Source organism: Phaseolus vulgaris, chromosome 6, assembly GCF_051622355.1.
Source record: "Phaseolus vulgaris cultivar YP4 chromosome 6, ASM5162235v1, whole genome shotgun sequence".
Lineage (NCBI taxonomy): Eukaryota > Viridiplantae > Streptophyta > Magnoliopsida > Fabales > Fabaceae > Phaseolus > Phaseolus vulgaris.
In genome coordinates this window covers 12461826-12487495 of record NC_143503.1, presented here as the reverse complement: position 1 = coordinate 12487495, position 25670 = coordinate 12461826, and the positions used below count along the sequence as shown (strand labels likewise).

Genomic DNA, 25670 nt, shown 5'->3' with positions numbered 1-25670 from the left:
TGTTGTCGTAAATAAAAGTAAGATTGCGTCCAAACATGAGAAGGATAATTTATAAATAAATTCTTTTAATTTTATTACATCCATAAATATTACAACAATTTTGCTAAATTGTGTTAATTTAATTCAAACGATATTTTATGCTAATAATTAAATTTTCAATCTACATAATATTGTATACAAATTATTTATTATAAATAAAATCTATCTATCTAGTTTTATTTTAAATTAGTATTTAATTTCTATATTTATATTAAATTTTAAGGAATTCCAAAGAAAAAAATTATAAAAAATTTCTTACATAATTGATCTAAAATACCTAAATTTTTTATTAAAAAAACCGGGTTCAAACTGTAACTACCCTTCCCTCTGACAGTTACACTCGCCCGCGTGTCCCAATGTTATTCGCCACTTTAAATACTGCCTTCATCTAAAGCAACCACTCAATTTTCATGCCAAAATATATGAATTAAGTAATTAAATAAATAATTAATAATAATAAATTGAAAATAAATTGAAAATAAATTTTGACCTCATTCTCCCTTTCCCACCAACCCAAGAGCTTTAATACCAAACAATCCATCACACGTTTTCTTCACCATCTCCTTCTTCTTTCTCATTATTTCGTTTCCATTGGTTTTTTCGTAAATACAACTAAATTCGATTTCCCCCAATTTCTAGGGTTTCCGAGAAACCCTAGTTGGTGCCCTTCTTCCTTCCGACCTTGCTTGGTTGAAGGTCTGTTTGCTTCTTCTGGTTCTCCTTTTTGCCCTCTTCGCTGAAGCGAATTTGGTCAAAAAAATGATTCAACAAATAAAATGAAAATCCAGTGATTGATTAATTTTAACGTTTTTTTGGCTGTTCTTTTAATTTTGTTTTTTGTTTGTGTACTTGTGTTGTTTTTGTTCTTGGAGCTTGGTTTGAAGTTCCAGTGTTTGTTATTTTAAGTCTTGAGTTTTGCATTTTTTGTTGCATTTTGGTTAGTTATAAACTGGGATGACAAGTGGGAATTCATTGTATTTAGCTTGATGAGGAGTGAAATTGAAGAATTTTCTTGACGTGGTAAGCCAAAGGAGTTGGTCGCAGTTTAAGAAATTAACAGGATGGTGTAGTTTCTTGCTCTCCAAGCAGACAGTCCCTATGTTTTATTTAGTAAAGTTCCTGTTGCTTGAGTCTTAGGTAGAGGACATCATTTGGCTTTGTTTAACTATTGCATTTGCATATTATAAGGTTTTTAGAGGGGTTTAAAACTCACTTAGCTGCGGCACTGTCGTTTTTGTTGAGACATTGCTGTTTGGATCCATGGTCATGGTTGAAAGGGAGATATGTTGGTTTGTTTTGTTTCATACTTTCATTTGCTAGTAATGCCTTTTTGTGGGTAAGGCTATCCTTGTTTGTGTAAGCTGAAAATAAGGAGGTTGAAATTTGGAATGAAAATCAATTTAAAACCCTTTCCATTTATCTGCATTTGTATCTCCTTACATGATAGCAAAATGTTACCTGATGCACGTACTTACTCTCAATATCTTTTGCCAGTTCCCTTTTAATCGTTCAGATCACCATGTCAAGTTTGGAGGAGCCACTTGGCCTTGACAAGTTGCCAAGCATGAATACCATAGATAGAATCCAGAGGTTCTCATCTGGTGCTTGCCGTCCCAGAGTAGATAATTTGGGTATGGGAAGCTGCTGGATTGAAGGACCAAGCTGCAGCTCATCAAACAGCTGCAAGTGAGTAAAAATTGCAGTTTACCACAAGTGTACACTGATGCATTTATTGTTTAACTTATTTCTGCCTAAGTCATAACATTACCTGAAGCCTATCTTTGGTGCAGTGAAGACAATGAAGAGTATACAACTGAGACATTTCCATGGAGAAGGCAAACAAGGGACCTGTCCCGAGGTGACTCTTTCAGTCAAAAGACTATGGCCATGGGGAGGAACTCGATGAAATTTGGTGCGATTGATAATTCATTTTACGCCTCAGATTACCAGTATAGTCCAAAGAGCAATAACAAAAGTGTACAGGATACGGCATACAAGGTAATGCAATGGCTGCAGTTCTTTTTGTTAAAGAATTTATTTCCAGCTACTAAATTATTTATCTATATAGTGCTTCTTTTTGTGTTTTCATGTTCTGCATTTGCACCTTCTGTGTTTAGTCGGTTGATTTGATCATATTTCTATGGCTGATAAGTAACTTAAAATTTTTAATTGGGCAATGCAGTTTATGAAAGGTATACCAACGTTTGTAAAGATAATTGAGGTTGGTCCAAGGGATGGATTACAGAATGAGAAAAACATTGTACCAACAGATGTAAAGATTGAACTGATTCATAGATTGGCGTCTTCTGGGTTATCTGTCATTGAAGCTACTAGTTTTGTATCTCCCAAATGGGTCCCACAGGTATAATAGCTTTACAATATTTATTTAAGCTCATTGATATTATGAATGACTGTTGTGGCAAACCAGGTGCAAATGCATCAAGTCAGTTTCAGTATCATGAAATTTTACAGTGTGATTTGAATTTTACCTGATTGAATAACAACCTCTTTCTGTACCTTTCAGTTGGCAGATGCAAAGGATGTAATGCAAGCAGTTCGTAATCTGGAAGGATTTAGATTGCCAGTTCTGACTCCTAATTTAAAGGTGCTAATAACTAGAACAACTATAAACGGGCAGATTTACTTTCTTAAGCCTGACTGATCTGTTACATTTATAGGGTTTTGAAGCTGCTATAGCGGCTGGCGCTAGAGAGGTAGCAGTTTTTGCATCAGCTTCGGAATCTTTCTCAAAATCAAACATTAATTGTAGCATTGAAGAGAGCCTTGTGCGGTATCGAGCTGTTACTTGTGCTGCTAAAGAGCTCTCAATTCCTGTACGAGGGTATGACTTTTGTTTTCTTCATTATTCTAACCATCTATCAATCTTATCTATTTCAATATGTTTATTAGTGTGCATTTATTCCAGACAGAAAGCTCTAAACAATTTTATTTTCCATTGTGATATTTTCTGATGGATTTGCTTTTATTGCCCTGCAATTTATTTTCTTTTTGGGTAGTACGGTTATCTGTATATATTAATTAATTAAAACAATTTATACCCTAAATTGATGGGGTTTTCTACATGTGTTGTTCCAGGGATCTGTTTTTGTATCTTAGTTTTAGCAGTTTCTTACATATATGACTCTAATCTGAAGTGAAGCATGGATAATAAACATACCAATAATTTAGTTTTATTTTGTGCTGTATTAATTTTGTTGATCTCATTTCTCTCTCTTTCTTAACAATTGAATGAAAGAAAGAAAAAAAAAATCTGTTTTGCTTATTCCAGTCTGTTTCTCTGTATTGAAATTTCATAGGTATGTATCATGTGTTGTTGGATGCCCAGTGGAAGGACCAATCCTGCCGTCAAAAGTGGCATATGTAGCTAAAGAACTGTATGATATGGGCTGCTTTGAAATCTCGCTGGGGGACACAATTGGAGTTGGCACTCCGGGTAATCAGTTAGATATTTCTTTTTGAAAATTCGAAACTATTCATACCTGATCCAATACTTCTGTTGAATTACTCTTATTTGGAGATATTCTTGTACAGTTCACTTCTATAATAAGGAAGATTTCAAATCTCATTAGTTAGTTAGTCTAAAACAGTTTGTTTTGTAGTTATTTGTCCCGTAGTTATAGTACAGAGCTCGATAATATCCCATAGTTCTTTGGCATATTATTAATTTTGCAAAGTATCTTTCATTGAATCCTCATTTATTGTTCTTAAAAACTAAAATCGTGGCCTTTTTGTCTCTTCTGGTAATTAGTTCAATCACCTAGGCTTCATAAACCAAAACTTTCTTTGGTATATTTTGTGCTGGATATGAATCCATCTTCCTTGGAAAACTAATTATAACCATAGAGTATACAGTCTAGACTATAATTTCTAAGAGGAATTTTTTTGTGATTCATTGATATGTCCTTTTCTTCATTTACATTCCAACTCCCAAGTATGACAAGCATGTTGTCCTTACCTACTCTACATCTCTCCCTTGTCCAGAACAACATCTAGCCATCTTTGTAGGTTGTCAAGCATGCAGCATACTAAGATCAGCTTCATGATTGCATTACCTTGTTTGGCATGCCTTCAAACAACTCTTACTAAGCAATTAATTATTACTCGACCTTTCTTGTGCTTTGTGTTGATTGTGATGTACGTTATCTTTATTTTGAACTTGCAATATAAGTTACCTTTTCATTTGAGAATGTTCAGTATCAAAACAACATTTGCTTACCTCTAGGCTCTGTCCACATTACCACGATGAGTTTTAAGCTCTATACCTATCTGAGTACTGACTTTTTTTAATTTTTCTCATTTTTTGAGACTGTGTGCCTACGTCTGCTATGCTTTTTAACAAAGTAAATAGTGTCAAATCTTGGCAGATTTTCATGATTGTTGTATAGCCCTTTATCTAGAATATGAATATTCTTTATGAAAACTTTCTATTGGTTACTCAATTATGAGCTTAGTACTTATATTGTTTTCTGTTCATTCTGTTGTGATCAGGAACTGTAGTTCCGATGCTTTTGGCTGTAATGGCTGTTGTGCCAGCAGAGAAGCTTGCTGTCCACTTCCATGACACTTACGGGCAGTCCCTTCCAAATATTCTTGTGTCCATCCAAGTAAGTCAACAAATTCATTTGCATGTCCCTTGATGGAGTTTATTGAACCTTTTATCTCCATCACATGCAATAAAAGTTCTTAACTGCTGTGCCTACTTTTGAACAATTATAGTTAATGGACGCTCTTTACCATCAATGAAAAAATTATTTTCCCATATAAGTTGGTTTTGTATAACCAAGATTAAACTGGCGCACATTGTCTTTCGGCATTCTAACAAAATATTTAATTAACACTGATTTATATCAAAACAGATGGGGATCAGTGCAGTGGATTCTTCAGTTTCTGGTCTAGGTGGCTGTCCATATGCTAAGGGAGCTTCAGGAAATGTAGCTACTGAAGATGTTGTGTACATGCTAAATGGCCTTGGTGTGAAAACCAACGTTGATCTTGGAAAGCTCATGTCAGCTGGTGATTTCATCAGCAAGCATTTGGGTCGTCCATCGGGCTCGAAGACCGCTATCGCCTTTAGCCGAGTCACAGCTGATGCTTCCAAAATATGATCCCATATTTTACTATTAAAAGAAGTATATTTAGATGCTTGAAGAAGTAAGAGAACACTAAGTGTTTCATCTTTACCCTATAATTTTAGTGAAAGAATAAAATGCCCACTCACGTTTATGAGTTGGGAAGGAAGAAGTAATGCATGTAATCTGCCAAAAGCAAGTGGAAGCTTTTCATTTGAATGTAAGCCTGCAATTTTATCCCAAATTTTTTTGTTTCAAGTTCGACATCATGGATTTATTGTGTACGATGTTTTGTTAGCATACATCCTTAACAACATAATTAAAAATTATTTAGCCCCATTTTTAGGTATAAATACATACATTTATATTTATATATATACATATATATATATATATACATACATTTATATTTATATATATACATATATATATATATATAGATATATATATAGATATATATCTATATATATATATTATCATTTTTTGGTGATAGACTAACCATCTGTGACTCTGCTTTTAATTTATTTTGATGAGGGTGGATGGATCGTTACTTCTCGACTTGTGTGTGGGTAGGTCATTGTCCAGCCAACTTTCTTTGACTTGAAGTTAAATTTGTTGGTTGCTATGCATGGTCTGGACTTTGGATTCACTTTTAAATGGCTAAACGTGTTTTTGAAATGTGAAAGAAAGTTGCTTAATGTATTTTAGTAAAGTTTTGGTGTTTAAGCTATATAAATTATTGATTTAAGTGGTTTTTTTATATGTTAATCTCGAACCAATTTATACTAAGAGTCTCGATAGCATAAATAATACAAACGTCTTATTGCTACAAAATGAGAAATTAGTTTAAAAATGAAATGCATGTTTGGTAGTGCGTCCCCTTCTTAAAAGGTAAACCATGTCAAAGAGTTTATGATGTAGAAGTTATAACTAGGAGTTTCAATTTTGTTAGAGCAAAAGTTTAACACTGTGATTTTAATTAAGTACGGAAATCAATAAACATGGTCATACTTCGATTATACGACAAATATTTTTAATAATGAATCATGTAAAATGTAAGTATTTAGTGTGTTAGACAATGTAATATTGTCTAGACTTTCTTTATGTTTGATAAAACATTATATGTTTAGATGACGTACATTATATGTTTAGATGACGTGTATAGTATAAATTATCCTCGTACTACAACTAACATATACATAAGCTTATTTTTGTGTTGCAATATAATATTGTCGAGTCTTTCTTTGCATTTGATAAAACATCTATATCTTTAGACAATATGTGCATAGCCTAAGCTAATCTCATACTACAACGAACATATACATATGTTTATTTATGTGTTGCAGGAAATATTCGTTGCTTCCATCTGGCCAAATAGATATGTTCAAATTCAAGTACAACTCTACATCAAGATCTCTTGGAGCACAAGCTAAAACTACTTTATTCAGCAACTTCTTTACACAAAGAACATTTCCATTCCAGACCATTTATCTACCTTGTACGGTGTGCACTTTTACCATGTGTTGGTGCAAAATGCTATGCTACCTAAGGATATAAATACTGTCACCGATCAAAGATGTTGTATAGAAGAAGAGTAATTAAAGTTGCACGAAGTGAATTTAATGCAATGCCTATATTCAAGCTTGTCACGTTGAAAAAACATTCAAAAGAGCTCAAGCTAACTGCTAAAAATGATATCTCAATGGATAAGTTCTTATATTATTCAATGCCAAATCACTAGTTCTGAAAAAACTTCAACAAAAACACTTTGAGTGCTTATGTAGCTAACCCAAAAAACGCACCTAGTCTTGTATTTTCCAAATGATGAAATCCCTCCTTAGTGATGGTGTTGCATGTTAGAATTGATGGCTTAAACAAGGGGGGGGGGGGGGGGGGGGGTGAATTGTTTTATCAATGATTTTCGCAAATACTTGCTTCAGAGTGAATCCTTAACAAACAACTCAGATAAGCACTTAAGGAAGACAATCAAACAATCCAACAAAAATAGTTATAAGAATTTCAACCGGTTAAAGTCACGATTTAATCGGTTGTTTATAGCAGCAAAATATCAAACAGTTAGAGAGTTTGAGGGAAAGAGAGATTTACACACAGAGATTATATTGGTTCACTCAATCCCTAAGCTACATCCAGTTCTCAATCAAACCACCGAGTTCCACAAGCAATCAATCACAGATTACAAGCCTACACCACAAAGAAGTGACTTTGAATCCCACAAAGCCTACTCACCCTCTTTGCACACACAACACCTCAAAACAGAACACCATCTGTCTTTACTAAACACAAACAGTATGTAAAAGATGTACAATTACAAGATACTAAACAGGATAGAAAGCACCTGGATTTACAGAACCAAAGATTCTATGATCAGCACTTGTTACCACACAACAAAGATTGAAAGCAATCTTGCTTTTTAAAATTCTTTCTCAAATCTGAATCAATACTTGTTGTATTTCATGTCTATATTGATTTGAAAACGAAGTTATATTTATAGCCTTTGAAAAGCTACCGTTTAAGTTAGATTTGAACAACTGAATCAGTTTAAAACAGGTTTTCAAAATACTATTATGAAAACACACATTTAATCGGTTGAAATCACGATTTAACCGGTTGAATGAGTCAAACAATTACACAACTGATTCAAAAAACAGTTTCACAACTTCCAGCCAGCTAAGTGACAAAAAACCGATTATTTCGATAAATCAATCGGTTGTTTTCCCTTTGCTTGGAAAAACACTTAGTTTCTTAAAAACAGATTTAATCAAGCTTTGTGTAGGCTTCAAGAACTGATCTTACAAAGATTCTAAATACCCTAATCTAAACCCAAACCTAGAAAGCAGCACAACTTCAGGCTTCATATGGATTTGATACATCAAAGCTCCCATCTTCAACATTGCCTTCATGACCGATTGGTTTCCTTGGATTTTTGATGTGGTTGGCGGAAGCTTGATGGAAGAGATGGAACAAGGATGGCTCCATTAGAGCTATGGATTCCTTTAAGGTGTATGAGGAGTAGGGAGAGTGATTAGTTGGGCCATATCACTTGGAGAGGTGTAAGAGAAGACCAAAGGTGCCTAACCTAGAGAGATTTAGACAAGAGAATGCAAGAGCTAGCTTGGCAGCATAACACTCATAAAATTGATCTCAGTAATTCATGAGCCAAGTACCTAAATTTATAGGACAGAGAGTTGAACATTTTGGAGCCAAAATTTGAAAATTCAAAATAAAACTCTCTAGTGAGAAGGTGCCTTGTGGAGTCATTCTTTCCATGTTGAGGTCACACCTTCCATGCTAAATCCTCTCAACTCCTAGTGATGTGATTCCACTAGCCATATAGAGAAAGGTTCTTGACCTTCTTAGGAATCACCTTGAGTTGGACATTATAGAGGCACTTTTCTTAGAGTTGGATCATTGTTCTAAGACAAGAACTCACCAAAAACTAGTACCAAATCCCAAACTCATTTGGATGAACCAATTATAGTCAAATTGAACCGAACAAATGAGCAAGAAAAGCAAAGGTACAAGATGAATGGACAGAATTATAAAACTGTCGAACCAAAAACTCATAAAAACAGCAAGAACATCTAACCAAAACTCAAGAACACAAGCTAACACAAACAATAGAAAGAGGAGAAATGAAGGAGAGAAGAAATGCTCATGAAGATGGAAGGAGGATGGATGATCTCGCCACTAGAAGTGTGGAATGCTCCTAGATGAGAGTGATGCCGCCACTTGAGGACTCCATTGATCCATCAAGATAAGACTAGAGAAGAAGGCTCAAAGCTCTCCAAAGTTCACTCAAAATTTGAGTAGAGTTTTCTTAGATAAATTCCAATCTGAATTTTACAAAGGAAGCACCTCTATTTATAGCCTAAGGTGCTGAAAAATAGGTGGGAAATTTCAAATAAACTCATTTGAAATTCCCACAAAAAACAAGTCACATGGGAGGTGTGACCTTTTTCTACTATGACACCTCCCAAAAACTACACCTACACCACTCTCCTAAGTCACATGGGTAATGTGACTTTATTTTACATTTTCACACTCCTTTATTTAATAATCACACCTCCTAAAACTATACAAGAGCATTTCAAAGCTTGGCCTTGCCCCTCATGGGATGGACTTGGGCTCTTTGGGCTTTGGCCTTCTTGGGCTTGGGCTTGGGCTTTGGGCTTGGGCCTCATCTTTATTTTATGTCTTCTTTTAATTTTGAGAAGACTAGAAGGAAGAACTTCAAATGTGAGGGTGGATGTCCTCTTCCTCCATTAATAAAAGCCTCCTTTATTTGATTCTCATCATACTCCTCGAGTTGGAGAGAATTCGTCCACGAATTCTGAATCCCTGCATATAACAAAGTCAGTTTAGTTTTACAATTAAAAGTGGAAGAAAAATGTAAACATGACTTAGCATTTGTAAATAATGGGATTTCCGAAAAGGAGGTTCTATTAATCGACCAAGTTGGAAAAATTTGTTTGGGAATGATGTGATGTTTTGGAAAAAGACCTCTTAAATGGTGACAACCATTAGGAGGTATGAACAAATTATCCCTAACAGTTTTTAACCAAGATGGTGGTGAAATAGGAACCTTGGGTAAGGAAAAAGATAAGGAAGGAAAACACCTTGGAGGTGAAAGGATTAGATCCATGTCAACTTGGCCTTCTTTGTCTTTTTCTTGTTTACTTGTGGTAGGTGGGTGAGGTAGGTCTTGTTTTACCTTTTTTATCATTAAGATTTGCTTTTGTGGACAATGAAGAGCTATGTGCCCAAAACCTAAACATTTAAAACATTTGATATTTGAAGGTTGGGTAGGTGACTTAGGATTAGAAGGATTTGTAGTAGAAACTTTCTTTGGAAACATGGTTTGTTTGGAAAAATTGGAAGGACAATTTTGAGTAGACATTTTGTTGGCATCCTTCCTAGAAGAGTTGTAGAAATTATAATCATGAGTATTTTTGAAAGTTGTTTTCAAAAGATAGGATTCTACCTTGATGGCTTGGCGAAACACTTTCTTTAAAGAAGAGTACTCATTTAATTCTACAATTTCTCTAATATCTCTTCTCAAACCACGTACAAACCATTTTAGCTTTGACTCTTCATTAGCATGCATATTCATTTTAGTCAAAGTTGTTTCAAAATCTTTAATGTATTCTTCTACCATCCTATGTCCTTGAGGAAGCCTTTGGAACTTCAACAAGTGTTCCTTCCTAGAAGGAGGAACAAACCTCGCGCGCATACACTCTTTCAAAGCATTCCAAGAAACCACGGGAGGTTTCTTGCGATATATAATGTCCATTACAATTTTATGCCACCATTCTTTGGCATAGCCCAAAAAGGATGAAGAAACTATCCTAAGTTTATCGTCATCTTGGACCCTATACACATGAAAATAATGGTCAACCTTAGTCTCCCAATCTAAATACACATTAGGATCACTATCACCATTAAAACTAGGGACTTTTTTACAAGCAATGTTGAACACTTGGTGATATCTTTGGTCACGGTTATAGCTCTCTTCATGAGAATGATGGTGATGCCACCTTCTTCTATGTTCTTCTTCACCAAGGACTGAAGGTTTGGAAGGAGAATGCTACTTGTAAGATGCACCACTTGAATAGCCAGCCATTTTGCAAATGAAAAACAGCAAACACACAAAAATAGGAAACAAGTTAAGAAACAAAATTAGCAAAAACAGTGAGCTTGGCAATGAAATTGCCGAAGGGAATTGAGGCAGAAAATAGGTCACTCTCAAAGAAATAATGTCCTTGCACCAATCTGATCTTGAGGCCTTGGAATCCTCAAATGAAAGATGTCAAAGCAAGCACACCAATCTCAAAAGCAACCACCACAAAACCAATGAAACAATAAAGACAAACAAGAAAAGGTATAAGCAAAGAAAGGTAATTGCAAAAGGAAAAACTATATGTAAGACAAACTCAAAGAGTAAGGAATGAAAGACAATCAAGAAAATAAAGAACTCAATGAGAAAAGTAGGCACACAAAAGAATACTTAAGGAAAAGCTCTAGAGTAGATGAAGAAAACAAAAAATTAGCTACTGGAAATTTTTTTTTTAAAAAAAATGCAAACTGTGCTTGATATTCACTGATTTAACTGGAATGATGTAGAGCGAACTGGACTATGAAATTTAAACCACAGAAACTTCAAGATGTTAACTCAATAATGGCACTGGAATCAATTAAAAAAAGTAAGCCAATTAATTGAGATAAATGTTTTAAAATCGCTGCCAGATTACCGTATTCTTTTCGGCAGAATTGTACACTTTTTTTATTTTATTTATCATTTTTTGTGTACTTTGAATTTTTGAATGATTCTTTTTTCTATTCTTTTCTAACACTTTGAATATCACAAATCCTGAATTTCAGAATTTTCCAGTGAGTAAATCAATTGCAATAAGGAAAAACAGTAAGCACTTTTTTCAGAAACAGAGGAATCCTAATAGGAATAAAAAACAGAATTATGAACTAGCAAAGACATAATGGAAAATGATGTATTGGAACTTGTATAGGTCTAGAATACAAGTATGAACTCAATTCTAAAAAGAAAATGCACAAAGGATCAATATCAATTCAGAAAATTATATGACACCAAAGCAAGAAACAATCAAAGCAATAAAAGTACTACTAGAAGTAATGACAATTATGGAATAACATGACTAAGATAAAACTTGACATGATTACAAAATTAAAAGACACAACACAAATTTTAACAACAAGTGAAAGGAAGCTTAAGGTAAACTCTAGGAAGGATAATGCCATTCCAAAAGAGCAACCATACTCATAAGAAGAATGAGTGCCATAAACCTTTTCACAAACACTTGGTATAAAAGAAAAAAAAACAGCAAGAAAACTCAATTAATTCCTAAAACAGAAACTTAAATTGCAAGAAAATTAAAGAGCTATTGAAATTAAAGTGCACACAACTCAACAATTAAACAAGAAGAACCTAAGACTCATGATACCACATGATGTGATTCCACTAGCCATATAGAGAAAGGTTCTTGACCTTCTTAGGAATCACCTTGAGTTGGACATTATAGAGGCACTTTTCTTAGAGTTGGATCATTGTTCTAAGACAAGAACTCACCAAAAACTAGTACCAAATCCCAAACTCATTTGGATGAACCAATTATAGTCAAATTGAACCGAACAAATGAGCAAGAAAAGCAAAGGAACAAGATGAATGGACAAAATTATAAAACTGCCGAACCAAAAACTCATAAAAACAGCAAGAACATCTAACCAAAACTCAAGAACACAAGCTAACACAAACAATAGAAAGAGGAGAAAGGAAGGAGAGAAGAAATGCTCATGAAGATGGAAGGAGGATGGATGATCTCGCCACTAGAAGTGTGGAATGCTCCTAGATGAGAGTGATGCCGCCACTTGAGGACTCCATTGATCCATCAAGATAAGACTAGAGAAGAAGGCTCAAAGCTCTCCAAAGTTCACTCAAAATTTGAGTAGAGTTTTCTTAGATAAATTCCAATCTGAATTTTACAAAGGAAGCACCTCTATTTATAGCCTAAGGTGCTGAAAAATAGGTGGGAAATTTCAAATATACTCATTTGAAATTCCCACAAAAAACAAGTCACATGGGAGGTGTGACCTTTTTCTACTATGACACCTCCCAAAAACTACACCTACACCACTCTCCTAAGTCACATGGGTAATGTGACTTTATTTTACATTTTCACACTCCTTTATTTAATAACCACACCTCCTAAAACTATACAAGAGCATTTCAAAGCTTGGCCTTGCCCCTCATGGGATGGACTTGGGCTCTTTGGGCTTTGGCCTTCTTGGGCTTGGGCTTGGGCTTTGGGCTTGGGCCTCATCTTTATTTTATGTCTTCTTTTAATTTTGAGAAGACTAGAAGGAAGAACTTCAAATGTGAGGGTGGATGTCCTCTTCCTCCATTAATAAAAGCCTCCTTTATTTGATTCTCATCATACTCCTCGAGTTGGAGAGAATTCGTCCACGAATTCTGAATCCCTGCATATAACAAAGTCAGTTTAGTTTTACAATTAAAAGTGGAAGAAAAATGTAAACATGACTTAGCATTTGTAAATAATGGGATTTCAGAAAAGGAGGTTCTATTAATCGACCAAGTTGGAAAAATTTGTTTGGGAATGATGTGATGTTTTGGAAAAAGACCTCTTAAATGGTGACAACCATTAGGAGGTATGAACAAATTATCCCTAACAGTTTTTAACCAAGATGGTGGTGAAATAGGAACCTTGGGTAAGGAAAAAGATAAGGAAGGAAAACACCTTGGAGGTGAAAGGATTAGATCCATGTCAACTTGGCCTTCTTTGTCTTTTTCTTGTTTACTTGTGGTAGGTGGGTGAGGTAGGTCTTGTTTTACCTTTTTTATCATTAAGATTTGCTTTTGTGGACAATGAAGAACTATGTGCCCAAAACCTAAACATTTAAAACATTTGATATTTGAAGGTTGGGTAGGTGACTTAGGATTAGAAGGATTTGTAGTAGAAACTTTCTTTGGAAACATGGTTTGTTTGGAAAAATTGGAAGGACAATTTTGAGTAGACATTTTGTTGGCATCCTTCCTAGAAGAGTTGTAGAAATTATAATCATGAGTATTTTTGAAAGTTGTTTTCAAAAGATAGGATTCTACCTTGATGGCTTGGCGAAACACTTTCTTTAAAGAAGAGTACTCATTTAATTCTACAATTTCTCTAATATCTCTTCTCAAACCACGTACAAACCATTTTAGCTTTGACTCTTCATTAGCATGCATATTCATTTTAGTCAAAGTTGTTTCAAAATCTTTAATGTATTCTTCTACCATCCTATGTCCTTGAGGAAGCCTTTGGAACTTCAACAAGTGTTCCTTCCTAGAAGGAGGAACAAACCTCGCGCGCATACACTCTTTCAAAGCATTCCAAGAAACCACGGGAGGTTTCTTGCGATATATAATGTCCATTACAATTTTATGCCACCATTCTTTGGCATAGCCCAAAAAGGATGAAGAAACTATCCTAAGTTTATCGTCATCTTGGACCCTATACACATGAAAATAATGGTCAACCTTAGTCTCCCAATCTAAATACACATTAGGATCACTATCACCATTAAAACTAGGGACTTTTTTACAAGCAATGTTGAACACTTGGTGATATCTTTGGTCACGGTTATAGCTCTCTTCATGAGAATGATGGTGATGCCACCTTCTTCTATGTTCTTCTTCACCAAGGACTGAAGGTTTGGAAGGAGAATGCTACTTGTAAGATGCACCACTTGAATAGCCAGCCATTTTGCAAATGAAAAACAGCAAACACACAAAAATAGGAAACAAGTTAAGAAACAAAATTAGCAAAAACAGTGAGTTTGGCAATGAAATTGCCGAAGGGAATTGAGGCAGAAAATAGGTCACTCTCAAAGAAATAATGTCCTTGCACCAATCTGATCTTGAGGCCTTGGAATCCTCAAATGAAAGATGTCAAAGCAAGCACACCAATCTCAAAAGCAACCACCACAAAACCAATGAAACAATAAAGACAAACAAGAAAAGGTATAAGCAAAGAAAGGTAATTGCAAAAGGAAAAACTATATGTAAGACAAACTCAAAGAGTAAGGAATGAAAGACAATCAAGAAAATAAAGAACTCAATGAGAAAAGTAGGCACACAAAAGAATACTTAAGGAAAAGCTCTAGAGTAGATGAAGAAAACAAAAAATTAGCTACTGGAAATTTTTTTTTTAAAAAAAATGCAAACTGTGCTTGATATTCACTGATTTAACTGGAATGATGTAGAGCGAACTGGACTATGAAATTTAAACCACAGAAACTTCAAGATGTTAACTCAATAATGGCACTGGAATCAATTAAAAAAAGTAAGCCAATTAATTGAGATAAATGTTTTAAAATCGCTGCCAGATTACCGTATTCTTTTCGGCAGAATTGTACACTTTTTTTATTTTATTTATCATTTTTTGTGTACTTTGAATTTTTGAATGATTCTTTTTTCTATTCTTTTCTAACACTTTGAATATCACAAATCCTGAATTTCAGAATTTTCCAGTGAGTAAATCAATTGCAATAAGGAAAAACAGTAAGCACTTTTTTCAGAAACAGAGGAATCCTAATAGGAATAAAAAACAGAATTATGAACTAGCAAAGACATAATGGAAAATGATGTATTGGAACTTGTATAGGTCTAGAATACAAGTATGAACTCAATTCTAAAAAGAAAATGCACAAAGGATCAATATCAATTCAGAAAATTATATGACACCAAAGCAAGAAACAATCAAAGCAATAAAAGTACTACTAGAAGTAATGACAATTATGGAATAACATGACTAAGATAAAACTTGACATGATTACAAAATTAAAAGACACAACACAAATTTTAACAACAAGTGAAAGGAAGCTTAAGGTAAACTCTAGGAAGGATAATGCCATTCCAAAAGAGCAACCATACTCATAAGAAGAATGAGTGCCATAAACCTTTTCACAAACACTTGGTATAAAAGAAAAAAAAACAGCAAGAAAACTCAATTAATTCCTAAAACAGAAACTTAAATTGCAAGAAAATTAAAGAGCTATTGAAATTAAAGTGCACACAACTCAACAATTAAACAAGAAGAACCTAAGACTCATGATACCACATGATGTGATTCCACTAGCCATATAGAGAAAGGTTCTTGACCTTCTTAGGAATCACCTTGAGTTGGACATTATAGAGGCACTTTTCTTAGAGTTGGATCATTGTTCTAAGACAAGAACTCACCAAAAACTAGTACCAAATCCCAAACTCATTTGGATGAACCAATTATAGTCAAATTGAACCGAACAAATGAGCAAGAAAAGCAAAGGAACAAGATGAATGGACAAAATTATAAAACTGCCGAACCAAAAACTCATAAAAACAGCAAGAACATCTAACCAAAACTCAAGAACACAAGCTAACACAAACAATAGAAAGAGGAGAAAGGAAGGAGAGAAGAAATGCTCATGAAGATGGAAGGAGGATGGATGATCTCGCCACTAGAAGTGTGGAATGCTCCTAGATGAGAGTGATGCCGCCACTTGAGGACTCCATTGATCCATCAAGATAAGACTAGAGAAGAAGGCTCAAAGCTCTCCAAAGTTCACTCAAAATTTGAGTAGAGTTTTCTTAGATAAATTCCAATCTGAATTTTACAAAGGAAGCACCTCTATTTATAGCCTAAGGTGCTGAAAAATAGGTGGGAAATTTCAAATATACTCATTTGAAATTCCCACAAAAAACAAGTCACATGGGAGGTGTGACCTTTTTCTACTATGACACCTCCCAAAAACTACACCTACACCACTCTCCTAAGTCACATGGGTAATGTGACTTTATTTTACATTTTCACACTCCTTTATTTAATAACCACACCTCCTAAAACTATACAAGAGCATTTCAAAGCTTGGCCTTGCCCCTCATGGGATGGACTTGGGCTCTTTGGGCTTTGGCCTTCTTGGGCTTGGGCTTGGGCTTTGGGCTTGGGCCTCATCTTTATTTTATGTCTTCTTTTAATTTTGAGAAGACTAGAAGGAAGAACTTCAAATGTGAGGGTGGATGTCCTCTTCCTCCATTAATAAAAGCCTCCTTTATTTGATTCTCATCATACTCCTCGAGTTGGAGAGAATTCGTCCACGAATTCTGAATCCCTGCATATAACAAAGTCAGTTTAGTTTTACAATTAAAAGTGGAAGAAAAATGTAAACATGACTTAGCATTTGTAAATAATGGGATTTCAGAAAAGGAGGTTCTATTAATCGACCAAGTTGGAAAAATTTGTTTGGGAATGATGTGATGTTTTGGAAAAAGACCTCTTAAATGGTGACAACCATTAGGAGGTATGAACAAATTATCCCTAACAGTTTTTAACCAAGATGGTGGTGAAATAGGAACCTTGGGTAAGGAAAAAGATAAGGAAGGAAAACACCTTGGAGGTGAAAGGATTAGATCCATGTCAACTTGGCCTTCTTTGTCTTTTTCTTGTTTACTTGTGGTAGGTGGGTGAGGTAGGTCTTGTTTTACCTTTTTTATCATTAAGATTTGCTTTTGTGGACAATGAAGAACTATGTGCCCAAAACCTAAACATTTAAAACATTTGATATTTGAAGGTTGGGTAGGTGACTTAGGATTAGAAGGATTTGTAGTAGAAACTTTCTTTGGAAACATGGTTTGTTTGGAAAAATTGGAAGGACAATTTTGAGTAGACATTTTGTTGGCATCTTTCCTAGAAGAGTTGTAGAAATTATAATCATGAGTATTTTTGAAAGTTGTTTTCAAAAGATAGGATTCTACCTTGATGGCTTGGCGAAACACTTTCTTTAAAGAAGAGTACTCATTTAATTCTACAATTTCTCTAATATCTCTTCTCAAACCACGTACAAACCATTTTAGCTTTGACTCTTCATTAGCATGCATATTCATTTTAGTCAAAGTTGTTTCAAAATCTTTAATGTATTCTTCTACCATCCTATGTCCTTGAGGAAGCCTTTGGAACTTCAACAAGTGTTCCTTCCTAGAAGGAGGAACAAACCTCGCGCGCATACACTCTTTCAAAGCATTCCAAGAAACCACGGGAGGTTTCTTGCGATATATAATGTCCATTACAATTTTATGCCACCATTCTTTGGCATAGCCCAAAAAGGATGAAGAAACTATCCTAAGTTTATCGTCATCTTGGACCCTATACACATGAAAATAATGGTCAACCTTAGTCTCCCAATCTAAATACACATTAGGATCACTATCACCATTAAAACTAGGGACTTTTTTACAAGCAATGTTGAACACTTGGTGATATCTTTGGTCACGGTTATAGCTCTCTTCATGAGAATGATGGTGATGCCACCTTCTTCTATGTTCTTCTTCACCAAGGACTGAAGGTTTGGAAGGAGAATGCTACTTGTAAGATGCACCACTTGAATAGCCAGCCATTTTGCAAATGAAAAACAGCAAACACACAAAAATAGGAAACAAGTTAAGAAACAAAATTAGCAAAAACAGTGAGTTTGGCAATGAAATTGCCGAAGGGAATTGAGGCAGAAAATAGGTCACTCTCAAAGAAATAATGTCCTTGCACCAATCTGATCTTGAGGCCTTGGAATCCTCAAATGAAAGATGTCAAAGCAAGCACACCAATCTCAAAAGCAACCACCACAAAACCAATGAAACAATAAAGACAAACAAGAAAAGGTATAAGCAAAGAAAGGTAATTGCAAAAGGAAAAACTATATGTAAGACAAACTCAAAGAGTAAGGAATGAAAGACAATCAAGAAAATAAAGAACTCAATGAGAAAAGTAGGCACACAAAAGAATACTTAAGGAAAAGCTCTAGAGTAGATGAAGAAAACAAAAAATTAGCTACTGGAAATTTTTTTTTTAAAAAAAATGCAAACTGTGCTTGATATTCACTGATTTAACTGGAATGATGTAGAGCGAACTGGACTATGAAATTTAAACCACAGAAACTTCAAGATGTTAACTCAATAATGGCACTGGAATCAATTAAAAAAAGTAAGCCAATTAATTGAGATAAATGTTTTAAAATCGCTGCCAGATTACCGTATTCTTTTCGGCAGAATTGTACACTTTTTTTATTTTATTTATCATTTTTTGTGTACTTTGAATTTTTGAATGATTCTTTTTTCTATTCTTTTCTAACACTTTGAATATCACAAATCCTGAATTTCAGAATTTTCCAGTGAGTAAATCAATTGCAATAAGGAAAAACAGTAAGCACTTTTTTCAGAAACAGAGGAATCCTAATAGGAATAAAAAACAGAATTATGAACTAGCAAAGACATAATGGAAAATGATGTATTGGAACTTGTATAGGTCTAGAATACAAGTATGAACTCAATTCTAAAAAGAAAATGCACAAAGGATCAATATCAATTCAGAAAATTATATGACACCAAAGCAAGAAACAATCAAAGCAATAAAAGTACTACTAGAAGTAATGACAATTATGGAATAACATGACTAAGATAAAACTTGACATGATTACAAAATTAAAAGACACAACACAAATTTTAACAACAAGTGAAAGGAAGCTTAAGGTAAACTCTAGGAAGGATAATGCCATTCCAAAAGAGCAACCATACTCATAAGAAGAATGAGTGCCATAAACCTTTTCACAAACACTTGGTATAAAAGAAAAAAAAACAGCAAGAAAACTCAATTAATTCCTAAAACAGAAACTTAAATTGCAAGAAAATTAAAGAGCTATTGAAATTAAAGTGCACACAACTCAACAATTAAACAAGAAGAACCTAAGACTCATGATACCACATGATGTGATTCCACTAGCCATATAGAGAAAGGTTCTTGACCTTCTTAGGAATCACCTTGAGTTGGACATTATAGAGGCACTTTTCTTAGAGTTGGATCATTGTTCTAAGACAAGAACTCACCAAAAACTAGTACCAAATCCCAAACTCATTTGGATGAACCAATTATAGTCAAATTGAACCGAACAAATGAGCAAGAAAAGCAAAGGAACAAGATGAATGGACAAAATTATAAAACTGCCGAACCAAAAACTCATAAAAACAGCAAGAACATCTAACCAAAACTCAAGAACACAAGCTAACACAAACAATAGAAAGAGGAGAAAGGAAGGAGAGAAGAAATGCTCATGAAGATGGAAGGAGGATGGATGATCTCGCCACTAGAAGTGTGGAATGCTCCTAGATGAGAGTGATGCCGCCACTTGAGGACTCCATTGATCCATCAAGATAAGACTAGAGAAGAAGGCTCAAAGCTCTCCAAAGTTCACTCAAAATTTGAGTAGAGTTTTCTTAGATAAATTCCAATCTGAATTTTACAAAGGAAGCACCTCTATTTATAGCCTAAGGTGCTGAAAAATAGGTGGGAAATTTCAAATATACTCATTTGAAATTCCCACAAAAAACAAGTCACATGGGAGGTGTGACCTTTTTCTACTATGACACCTCCCAAAAACTACACCTACACCACTCTCCTAAGTCACATGGGTAATGTGACTTTATTTTACATTTTCACACTCCTTTATTTAATAACCACACCTCCTAAAACTATACAAGAGCATTTCAAAGCTTGGCCTTGCCCCTCATGGGATGGACTTGGGCTCTTTGGGCTTTGGCCTTCTTGGGCTTGGGCTTGGGCTTTGGGCTTGGGCCTCATCTTTATTTTATGTCTTCTTTTAATTTTGAGAAGACTAGAAGGAAGAACTTCAAATGTGAGGGTGGATGTCCTCTTCCTCCATTAATAAAAGCCTCCTTTATTTGATTCTCATCATACTCCTCGAGTTGGAGAGAATTCGTCCACGAATTCTGAATCCCTGCATATAACAAAGTCAGTTTAGTTTTACAATTAAAAGTGGAAGAAAAATGTAAACATGACTTAGCATTTGTAAATAATGGGATTTCAGAAAAGGAGGTTCTATTAATCGACCAAGTTGGAAAAATTTGTTTGGGAATGATGTGATGTTTTGGAAAAAGACCTCTTAAATGGTGACAACCATTAGGAGGTATGAACAAATTATCCCTAACAGTTTTTAACCAAGATGGTGGTGAAATAGGAACCTTGGGTAAGGAAAAAGATAAGGAAGGAAAACACCTTGGAGGTGAAAGGATTAGATCCATGTCAACTTGGCCTTCTTTGTCTTTTTCTTGTTTACTTGTGGTAGGTGGGTGAGGTAGGTCTTGTTTTACCTTTTTTATCATTAAGATTTGCTTTTGTGGACAATGAAGAACTATGTGCCCAAAACCTAAACATTTAAAACATTTGATATTTGAAGGTTGGGTAGGTGACTTAGGATTAGAAGGATTTGTAGTAGAAACTTTCTTTGGAAACATGGTTTGTTTGGAAAAATTGGAAGGACAATTTTGAGTAGACATTTTGTTGGCATCCTTCCTAGAAGAGTTGTAGAAATTATAATCATGAGTATTTTTGAAAGTTGTTTTCAAAAGATAGGATTCTACCTTGATGGCTTGGCGAAACACTTTCTTTAAAGAAGAGTACTCATTTAATTCTACAATTTCTCTAATATCTCTTCTCAAACCACGTACAAACCATTTTAGCTTTGACTCTTCATTAGCATGCATATTCATTTTAGTCAAAGTTGTTTCAAAATCTTTAATGTATTCTTCTACCATCCTATGTCCTTGAGGAAGCCTTTGGAACTTCAACAAGTGTTCCTTCCTAGAAGGAGGAACAAACCTCGCGCGCATACACTCTTTCAAAGCATTCCAAGAAACCACGGGAGGTTTCTTGCGATATATAATGTCCATTACAATTTTATGCCACCATTCTTTGGCATAGCCCAAAAAGGATGAAGAAACTATCCTAAGTTTATCGTCATCTTGGACCCTATACACATGAAAATAATGGTCAACCTTAGTCTCCCAATCTAAATACACATTAGGATCACTATCACCATTAAAACTAGGGACTTTTTTACAAGCAATGTTGAACACTTGGTGATATCTTTGGTCACGGTTATAGCTCTCTTCATGAGAATGATGGTGATGCCACCTTCTTCTATGTTCTTCTTCACCAAGGACTGAAGGTTTGGAAGGAGAATGCTACTTGTAAGATGCACCACTTGAATAGCCAGCCATTTTGCAAATGAAAAACAGCAAACACACAAAAATAGGAAACAAGTTAAGAAACAAAATTAGCAAAAACAGTGAGTTTGGCAATGAAATTGCCGAAGGGAATTGAGGCAGAAAATAGGTCACTCTCAAAGAAATAATGTCCTTGCACCAATCTGATCTTGAGGCCTTGGAATCCTCAAATGAAAGATGTCAAAGCAAGCACACCAATCTCAAAAGCAACCACCACAAAACCAATGAAACAATAAAGACAAACAAGAAAAGGTATAAGCAAAGAAAGGTAATTGCAAAAGGAAAAACTATATGTAAGACAAACTCAAAGAGTAAGGAATGAAAGACAATCAAGAAAATAAAGAACTCAATGAGAAAAGTAGGCACACAAAAGAATACTTAAGGAAAAGCTCTAGAGTAGATGAAGAAAACAAAAAATTAGCTACTGGAAATTTTTTTTTTAAAAAAAATGCAAACTGTGCTTGATATTCACTGATTTAACTGGAATGATGTAGAGCGAACTGGACTATGAAATTTAAACCACAGAAACTTCAAGATGTTAACTCAATAATGGCACTGGAATCAATTAAAAAAAGTAAGCCAATTAATTGAGATAAATGTTTTAAAATCGCTGCCAGATTACCGTATTCTTTTCGGCAGAATTGTACACTTTTTTTATTTTATTTATCATTTTTTGTGTACTTTGAATTTTTGAATGATTCTTTTTTCTATTCTTTTCTAACACTTTGAATATCACAAATCCTGAATTTCAGAATTTTCCAGTGAGTAAATCAATTGCAATAAGGAAAAACAGTAAGCACTTTTTTCAGAAACAGAGGAATCCTAATAGGAATAAAAAACAGAATTATGAACTAGCAAAGACATAATGGAAAATGATGTATTGGAACTTGTATAGGTCTAGAATACAAGTATGAACTCAATTCTAAAAAGAAAATGCACAAAGGATCAATATCAATTCAGAAAATTATATGACACCAAAAAGCAAGAAACAATCAAAGCAATAAAAGTACTACTAGAAGTAATGACAATTATGGAATAACATGACTAAGATAAAACTTGACATGATTACAAAATTAAAAGAGACAACACAAATTTTAACAACAAGTGAAAGGAAGCTTAAGGTAAACTCTAGGAAGGATAATGCCATGCCAAAAGAGCAACCATACTCATAAGAAGAATGAGTGCCATAAACCTTTTCACAAACACTTGGTATAAAAGAAAAAAAAACAGCAAGAAAACTCAATTAATTCCTAAAACAGAAACTTAAATTGCAAGAAAATTAAAGAGCTATTGAAATTAAAGTGCACACAACTCAACAATTAAACAAGAAGAACCTAAGACTCATGATACCACATGATGTGATTCCACTAGCCATATAGAGAAAGGTTCTTGACCTTCTTAGGAATCACCTTGAGTTGGACATTATAGAGGCACTTTTCTTAGAGTTGGATCATTGTTCTAAGACAAGAACTCACCAAAAACTAGTACCAAATCCCAAACTCATTTGGATGAACCAATTATAGTCAAATTGAACCGAACAAATGAGCAAGAAAAGCAAAGGAACAAGATGAATGGACAAAATTATAAAACTGCCGAACCAAAAACTCATAAAAACAGCAAGAACATCTAACCAAAACTCAAGAACACAAGCTAACACAAACAATAGAAAGAGGAGAAAGGAAGGAGAGAAGAAATGCTCATGAAGATGGAAGGAGGATGGATGATCTCGCCACTAGAAGTGTGGAATGCTCCTAGATGAGAGTGATGCCGCCACTTGAGGACTCCATTGATCCATCAAGATAAGACTAGAGAAGAAGGCTCAAAGCTCTCCAAAGTTCACTCAAAATTTGAGTAGAGTTTTCTTAGATAAATTCCAATCTGAATTTTACAAAGGAAGCACCTCTATTTATAGCCTAAGGTGCTGAAAAATAGGTGGGAAATTTCAAATATACTCATTTGAAATTCCCACAAAAAACAAGTCACATGGGAGGTGTGACCTTTTTCTACTATGACACCTCCCAAAAACTACACCTACACCACTCTCCTAAGTCACATGGGTAATGTGACTTTATTTTACATTTTCACACTCCTTTATTTAATAACCACACCTCCTAAAACTATACAAGAGCATTTCAAAGCTTGGCCTTGCCCCTCATGGGATGGACTTGGGCTCTTTGGGCTTTGGCCTTCTTGGGCTTGGGCTTGGGCTTTGGGCTTGGGCCTCATCTTTATTTTATGTCTTCTTTTAATTTTGAGAAGACTAGAAGGAAGAACTTCAAATGTGAGGGTGGATGTCCTCTTCCTCCATTAATAAAAGCCTCCTTTATTTGATTCTCATCACCTTGGTTGCCATGTGGACATCCATGTTCTCCATGCCAAGGTATTTTTTGTACTCTAATATACCCTAGATGTTTTAAGTTACATTGGGCGCAAAGAAGCCATATTGTTATCCTAACTAGTCACTTTTAACCTTAACTAGACCTATTTTACTATTGTCCCAAATACAATCGAAAAGCCTATGTGACTTGGCCCAAATATTTGCTCTAATTATTTTATGATAATAGGCCCAATACATGGCCCATGAAATCCTAAACAACTTTATTATTTAAGCTAAAGCTTGACCCAAAAATAATATTGACTAGTCAATAGAAACTCAGTCTTCTTGTGTTCTTCCAACCAAAGCTATAGTTTATGTTTTCATGAGTTGGAGGTCTTCTTGGATATGTTTGTACATTCCTTCACCTTGTCTTCTTGATTGGTTCTACAAAAATAAACAAAAGCCCAATTAGACCCATATCTGCAAATAAATCCATAAACAACCTTTAGCTTTTCATCCTCCTTATTATGTGGTTGTGTGTGGCTGGGGGCTCTGCCATCATCCCCTCCTTCTTGAGAGAATATGTTCTCAGATCTACAGGGTTGATCTCGAACGACAACCTTATTCCGGCTATGAAAACTATGCTCATCCTCCAGGATCAAATGACCATCCGCTGGAGTCATCAAACAAATTAAATGAGTTAGTTTAAACAATTGTATAAAAAATAGTTTTAAGTTGCCCTGCTTGTTTTTCTATTGGTTTTGGAAAATTTTCACAAGATTTCATTAGAGAGGAGTACATAATTTTATTTTCTAAGTTTTCCCCCCTTGTTCTAGATTTTTATTACTAGACTCTTTAAACACAACCTTTTGTTCTAAAAGAGCTAGTGATTTTTCAGTTTAACTTTTTGTTTTAATCTTATTTGATCATCTAACACCTGATAAGGTGTTAAAGGATAAAAAAATATATTTATTTTTTTCATGTGTGAAGATAATCTCGTTGGTACGACCATTATGCATGGAGTTTTTATCAAATTTCCATGGTTGTCCCAATAAGACATGACAAGTTTCCATAGGCACTCATCACATAAAATTTTATCTTTATATATGCCTACAGATAACTCGACCTTCACTTGTTGGTTAACTGTCAATTCCCCTTCATCAGTTAGCCATCAAAGCTTATAAGGTTTGGAATGAGGAATGACAGGAAGATTTAACTTTTTAACCAGTCTAGTACTACAACAATTACAACACCCCGCTATCCACAATGAGGATTCTCTGTGCTTAGCCCATTTGAATTCTCTTAACTTTTTGTACTCTGGATAACTTTAATTCTTTTGGCCTCAATCCACTTAGCGCATGGCAGAATGCTCAACATTTTAAGTGTTTTCTTAAGACCTGTTCTCTGGTTAATCTGCTTAGCCATTCTCTGTGCGCTAGGCGAATTGTCCTCTTTTACTCTTTCCTTTGTTTGTTTTTTTCTTCATTTTTCTACAAGATTTCTACATACTTCTTCTATTCTTCTTTTCTGAGTACAACTAGCTTTGTAGGGGTTTGTCATGCTTTTCATC

General features: G+C 34.7%; 1 protein-coding gene across 1 annotated transcript; it reads left to right on the top strand.

Moving 5' to 3' along the window:
• Positions 1-535: 535 nt before the first annotated feature.
• On the top strand, positions 536-5373 carry LOC137831025 (hydroxymethylglutaryl-CoA lyase, mitochondrial). Its single transcript, XM_068638508.2, has 9 exons — positions 536-735; positions 1534-1725; positions 1830-2037; positions 2222-2401; positions 2564-2644; positions 2718-2881; positions 3357-3493; positions 4549-4664; positions 4917-5373. Exons 2-9 carry the CDS (start codon positions 1559-1561, stop codon positions 5163-5165), a joined length of 1302 nt encoding a protein of 433 aa, XP_068494609.1. The 5' UTR covers positions 536-735; positions 1534-1558; the 3' UTR covers positions 5166-5373.
• Positions 5374-25670: the final 20297 nt, after the last annotated feature.